The sequence below is a fragment of the Bombina bombina genome, chromosome 2, assembly GCF_027579735.1.
Source record: "Bombina bombina isolate aBomBom1 chromosome 2, aBomBom1.pri, whole genome shotgun sequence".
Lineage (NCBI taxonomy): Eukaryota > Metazoa > Chordata > Amphibia > Anura > Bombinatoridae > Bombina > Bombina bombina.
The window spans coordinates 1,414,812,563-1,414,819,892 of record NC_069500.1 but is presented as its reverse complement, the minus strand read 5'-3'; the positions used below and the strand labels follow the sequence as shown (position 1 = coordinate 1,414,819,892).

Sequence of the window (7,330 nt, the reverse complement as noted above, 5' to 3'; positions counted from 1 at the left end):
GGATTATAACAAAATATTTGCCAAGAAGATAGAATTTTGGGTTGGAAAACGGCTAGCAAGTACTGACACTGCTATTCAGTATAAAACACTTGGAAAATCACCATAACTATTGCTGTTAGGATTCACAACACTTTAAGGATTATTGTTTTTTCTTAAAGAGACACACTACTTATTATAATTTATTGTTGGATTATTTTTTCTATTAAGTTTTCACTGTTGGACTATTCTTTGGACTATTATTTACATTTATATAAGTTACTATTGGAACACACCACAATGTTTTTGTAAATTTTTGGTTTTTCATTTTTCACAATCTTTGTTCTTAATTCACGTTTTTTGAAGATCAACCTATTTTTTTACCATTAATATCTTTTGTACACTAATTTTTGCACACAACTTTTTTGATACACATTCTTTACATTGGCTTATTGCTGTCACAATATTTTTTACTTGACAATACGTATGTGGTAAACACACAGTTAAAGGTCTTACTCAGAGCCTTACACATTAGTCACTATTGGCAATATTTAGTATTGCATAGAATCGAGAACATTATTGGTTCGATTATATTATATAACTGACTAATATATTTCACCTATTATGTGCATGTGGTAAACACAAAGTTGAATTTTTGTTGTGAGCCTTATACTTAATTTGGAATTTTTTAGGAATATTTTTTAAGAGCATTGTTTGCACAATATTAAATGCCATATCTGCTATTTAACTATTTGTTTTAACTATTCATTTAGCTATTATTGCTGTACAAATTTGTGTATGTGTATATGGTAAACACAAAGTTGAATTTCTGTTGTGAGCCTTATACTAAATTTGGAATTTTTTAGGAATATTTTTTAAGAGCATTGTTTGCACAATTTTAAATGCTATATCTGTTACATAACTATTTGTTTTAACTATTCATTTAGCTATTATTGTAGTATAAATTTGATTGTTTATACATGGATCCATGTTTTTAACTTATTTGTGTACTCAATAAATTGTTTATTGTAATCGTTTGACAATATTGCATTAGGTCCAGACCCAGCCTTCGTATAGTTGGCGCTTTGGTATACCTTATTAGTTTCATCTTTCCATTTTGACAACTAGGTGTCAAATTATCAAAGCCAGAGGTCTTATTTAGTAGGCGCTAGGTGTACTCCACTATCAGACGTGGGATTTACGGTCAACCAATAGGGCAGAATCTCTAATTTTCCCTCTCTGTTCTATTGGCTCTATCAAAGTATGACAGGAGATGGATATGGTGAAGCTGCACACCGTTCCTGAGATGGAAACCAGCTGACATCCCTCTACCTCGATGTTTCCCAAACGCGGTCCTCACGTACCTCCAACAGGCCAGGTTTTCATTATAGCTGAACCAGTGCACAGGTAAAGTAATCAGCTGACCAGTAACCATGGTTACTAACCTGCTCTCATCGATCAGCTGATTATTTCACCTGTGCTCTAGTTCAGCTATAATGAAGGCCAGGACTGTTAGGGGCACGCGAGGACCGTGTTTGGGAAACACTGCTTTACCTGGCATCTCACACCTAAAGAGATTGGATCTATTACTGGCATTCTTAAATGCTACATTAGGAAATGCATGTTGTCATCAATTGCAAGTTTTAAATATCTCCATGAAATATGATGTACAACAGAGTTCCTTTAAAGGACATGAAACCCAATTGTTTTCCCCATGATTCAGATATAGCATAAAATGATATAGCCCAACTTGGTACACATGCAGCCTGCCTCTCTCTCACACCCAGCTGTGCCCTGGTACACACGCACCCTGCCTCTCTCTCACACCCAGCTGTCACCCTGGTACACATGCAGCCTGCAAATACAAAAAGAAAGAGAAGCAGACTGCTAGGAACTAGCAACAGCTCCTTGACTTGTTCTATAGCCCGGTTACCATCTGGGAGTAGCCTTTTTTAGGCCAATTTTGCTTTTCACAGTTAAGAACTTTCCTAAAGAATATCAGTCTGATCCCACCTAGCAAGGTCAGTCCAGTCCCAAAATACCAGGCAATGCTCCTCTGAACAAGGGAAACTGCAACCCCAGACAATCGTTTCAGCCTTCTTTGGGTCTCGTCAGTGAGGTGCAACCATATCCCTCAAGCACATTGGATAAGGAGAATCACTTTATACATAGTCTGCCTCTCTCATTCTGGCTCACCTGTAACAGGTTCACAGTCTGCCTCAGCTATCAATCTGTACAGTCTGCCTCGCTTTCTCTCTTAGGCCCAGCTATCACCCGGTAAACACAGTCTGCCTCACTCAGGTTAAGCTGACCCAGTCTGCCTGACGCCCGGTACCCAGCCTGCCTGTCTCTCAGGTCCGGCTGCCTGTCGCCCGGTACCCAGCCTGCCTGTCTCTCAGGTCCGGCTGCCTGTCGCCCGGTACCCAGCCTGCCTGTCTCTCAGGTCCGGCTGCCTGTCGCCCGGTACCCAGCCTGCCTGTCTCTCAGGTCCGGCTGCCTGTCGCCCGGTACCCAGCCTGCCTGTCTCTCAGGTCCGGCTGCCTGTCGCCCGGTACCCAGCCTGCCTGTCTCTCAGGTCCGGCTGCCTGTCGCCCGGTACCCAGCCTGCCTGTCTCTCAGGTCCGGCTGCCTGTCGCCCGGTACCCAGCCTGCCTGTCTCTCAGGTCCGGCTGCCTGTCGCCCGGTACCCAGTCTGCCTGTCCCCTGGTACCAAGTCTGCCTGTCTCTCAGGTCCGGCTGCCTGTCGCCCGGTACCCAGCCTGCCTGTCTCTCAGGTCCGGCTGCCTGTCGCCCGGTACCCAGCCTGCCTGTCTCTCAGGTCCGGCTGCCTGTCGCCCTGTACCCAGCCTGCCTGTCTCTCAGGTCCGGCTGCCTGTCGCCCGGTACCCAGCCTGCCTGTCTCTCAGGTCCGGCTGCCTGTCGCCCGGTACCCAGCCTGCCTGTCTCTCAGGTCCGGCTGCCTGTCGCCCGGTACCCAGCCTGCCTGTCTCTCAGGTCCGGCTGCCTGTCGCCCGGTACCCAGTCTGCCTGTCTCTCAGGTCCGGCTGCCTGTCGCCAGGTACCCAGTCTGCCTGTCGCCCGGTACCCAGTCTGCCTGTCGCCCGGTACCCAGTCTGCCTGTCGCCCGGTACCCAGTCTGCCGGTCGCCCGGTACCCAGTCTGCCGGTCGCCCGGTACCCAGTCTGCCGGTCGCCCGGTACCCAGTCTGCCGGTCGCCCGGTACCCAGTCTGCCGGTCGCCCGGTACCCAGTCTGCCGGTCGCCCGGTACCCAGTCTGCCGGTCGCCCGGTACCCAGTCTGCCGGTCGCCCGGTACCCAGTCTGCCGGTCGCCCGGTACCCAGTCTGCCGGTCGCCCGGTGCCCAGTCTGCCTGTCTCAAGTCCGGCTGCCTGTCGCCCGGTGCCCAGTCTGCCTGTCGCCCGGTACCCAGCCTGCCTGTCTCTCAGGTCCGGCTGCCTGCCTGTCTCTCAGGTCCGGCTGCCTGTCGCCCGGTGCCCAGTCTGCCTGTCGCCCGGTACCCAGCCTGCCTGTCTCTCAGGTCCGGCTGCCTGCCTGTCTCTCAGGTCCGGCTGCCTGTCGCCCGGTACCCAGCCTGCCTGTCTCTCAGGTCCGGCTGCCTGTCGCCCTGTACCCAGTCTGCTTGTCGCCCGGTACCCAGTCTGCCTGTCTCTCCGGTCCGGCTGCCTGTCGCCCGGTACCCAGCCTACCTGTCTCTCAGGTCCGGCTGCCTGTCGCCCGGTACCCAGTCTGCTTGTCTCTCAGGTCCAGCTGCCCGTCTCTCAGGTACAAATTCTGCCTGTCACCCGGTACATGGTCTGCCTGTCTCAGGCCCAGCTATCACCCGGTACACGGTCTGCCTGTCTCAGGTCCAGCAGTGACCCGGTACATGGTCTGCCTGTCTCAGGTCCAGCAGTGACCCGGTAGTACGGTACCCAGTCTGTCTCCCTCTCCCAGGCCTAGTTTTACACATCTCTTTTTTGGACCATGCTCTCACAAGATACAATTTGCCATTCCCTCTGTACCTTGCCGCTGCTAATGTACCGGACCTCTGCAGCTCTTCGGACAGACTCGGGCTTCACACAAAAGGAAAACACGTCGCACGTGGAGGCCGCCATGATGGATGAGTTGTGACCTGTGACCTCGAATCAGCTGGTTCGTCCCGGGTCACGTGAGGACTAGGATTTGTGTGTTGCGCGTCCCCCGGTGACACTGTCAGACGTCTTGTACGTCACAGTGAGTGTTTAGTAGAAGTGCTGCTCGCTGTGCACGAGTGTGTTTGGGATTAGAGTGTCTATATCAGGGATGAAAGTGTTTGCATGTTTAAGGGCACTTGTGATGTGACTGTATATCTAAGGGCGCCTTGGGATGAGAGAGTGTCTGTATGTCTAAGGGCCCCTGGGGATGAGACTGTCTGTATGTCTAAGGGCCCCTGGGGATGAGACTGTCTGTATGTCTAAGTGCACCTTGGGATGAGACTGTCTGTATGTCTAAGTGCACCTTGGGATGAGACTGTCTGTATGTCTAAGTGCACCTTGGGATGAGAGTGTTTGCTCATGTTATACACACATCATGTACCTAATGATAACACAGCTCATGTTATATACACATCATGCACCTAATGATAACACAGCTCATGTTATACACACATCATGTACCTAATGATAACACAGCTCATGTTATACACACATCATGCACCTAATGATAACACAGCTCATGTTATACACACATCATGTACCTAATGATAACACAGCTCATGTTATACACACATCATGTACCTAATGATAACACAGCTCATGTTATACACACATCATGTACCTAATGATAACACAGCTCATGTTATATACACACATCATGTACCTAATGATAACACAGCTCATGTTATACACACATCATGTACCTAATGATAACACAGCTCATGTTATACACACATCATGCACCTAATGATAACACAGCTCATGTTATATACACACATCATGTACCTAATAATAACACAGCTCATGTTATATACACACATCATGTACCTAATGATAACACAGCTCATGTTATATACACACATCATGTACCTAATGATAACACAGCTCATGTTATATACACACATCATGTACCTAATAATAACACAGCTCATGTTATATACACACATCATGTACCTAATGATAACACAGCTCATGTTATATACACACATCATGTACCTAATGATAACACAGCTCATGTTATACACATCATGTACCTAATGATAACACAGCTCATGTTATATACACACATCATGTACCTAATGATAACACAGCTCATGTTATACACACATCATGTACCTAATGATAACACAGCTCATGTTATACACACACATCATGTACCTAATGATAACACAGCTCATGTTATACACACATCATGTACCTAATGATTACACAGCTCATGTTATATACACACATCATGTACCTAATGATAACACAGCTCATGTTATATACACACATCATGTACCTAATGATAACACAGCTCATGTTATATACACACATCATGTACCTAATGATAACACAGCTCATGTTATATACACACATCATGTACCTAATGATAACACAGCTCATGTTATACACACATCATGTACCTAATGATTACACAGCTCATGTTATACACACATCATGTACCTAATGATAACACAGCTCATGTTATACACACACATCATGTACCTAATGATAACACAGCTCATGTTATACACACACATCATGTACCTAATGATAACACAGCTCATGTTATACACACATCATGTACCTAATGATTACACAGCTCATGTTATATACACACATCATGTACCTAATGATAACACAGCTCATGTTATATACACACATCATGTACCTAATGATAACACAGCTCATGTTATATACACACATCATGTACCTAATGATAACACAGCTCATGTTATATACACACATCATGTACCTAATAATAACACAGCTCATGTTATATACACACATCATGTACCTAATGATAACACAGCTCATGTTATATACACACATCATGTACCTAATGATAACACAGCTCATGTTATATACACACATCATGTACCCTAATAATAACACAGCTCATGTTATATACACACATCATGTACCTAATGATAACACAGCTCATGTTATATACACACATCATGTACCTAATGATAACACAGCTCATGTTATACACACACATCATGTACCTAATGATAACACAGCTCATGTTATATACACACACATCATGTACCTAATGATAACACAGCTCATGTTATATACACACATCATGTACCTAATGATAACACAGCTCATGTTATATACACACATCATGTACCTAATAATAACACAGCTCATGTTATACACACACCATGTACCTAATGATAACACAGCTCATGTTATACACACATCATGTACCTAATGATAACACAGCTCATGTTATACACACATCATGTACCTAATGATAACACAGCTCATGTTATATACACACATCATGTACCTAATGATAACACAGCTCATGTTATATACACACATCATGTACCTAATGATAACACAGCTCATGTTATACATACATCATGTACCTAATGATAACACAGCTCATGTTATACACACATCATGTACCTAATGATAACACAGCTCATGTTATATACACACATCATGTACCTAATGATAACACAGCTCATGTTATACATACATCATGTACCTAATGATAACACAGCTCATGTTATACACACATCATGTACCTAATGATAACACAGCTCATGTTATACACACATCATGTACCTAATAATAACACAGCTCATGTTATACACACATCATGTACCTAATAATAACACAGCTCATGTTACACACACATCATGTACCTAATGATAACACAGCTCATGTTATATACACACATCATGTACCTAATGATAACACAGCTCATGTTATACACACATCATGTACCTAATGATAACACAGCTCATGTTATACACACATCATGTACCTAATGATAACACAGCTCATGTTATATACACACATCATGTACCTAATGATAACACAGCTCATGTTATATACACACATCATGTACCTAATGATAACACAGCTCATGTTATACACACACATCATGTACCTAATGATAACACAGCTCATGTTATATACACACATCATGTACCTAATGATAACACAGCTCATGTTATATACACACATCATGTACCTAATGATAACACAGCTCATGTTATATACACACATCATGTACCTAATGATAACACAGCTCATGTTATATACACACATCATGTACCTAATGATAACACAGCTCATGTTATACACACATCATGTACCTAATGATAACACAGCTCATGTTATACACACATCATGTACCTAATGATAACACAGCTCAT

General features: G+C 44.2%; 1 protein-coding gene across 1 annotated transcript in view; it reads right to left on the bottom strand.

Moving 5' to 3' along the window:
* The window catches only part of SMYD5 (SMYD family member 5), a 120,526-nt gene extending 116,392 nt beyond the window's left edge, over positions 1–4,134 (bottom strand). The window contains exon 1 of the mRNA XM_053704362.1: positions 3,999–4,134. Coding sequence (XP_053560337.1) covers positions 3,999–4,091 — 93 coding nt within the window. The 5' untranslated portion in view covers positions 4,092–4,134. The remainder of the gene's footprint in view (positions 1–3,998) is intronic.
* Between the last annotated feature and the right edge of the window lie 3,196 nt (positions 4,135–7,330).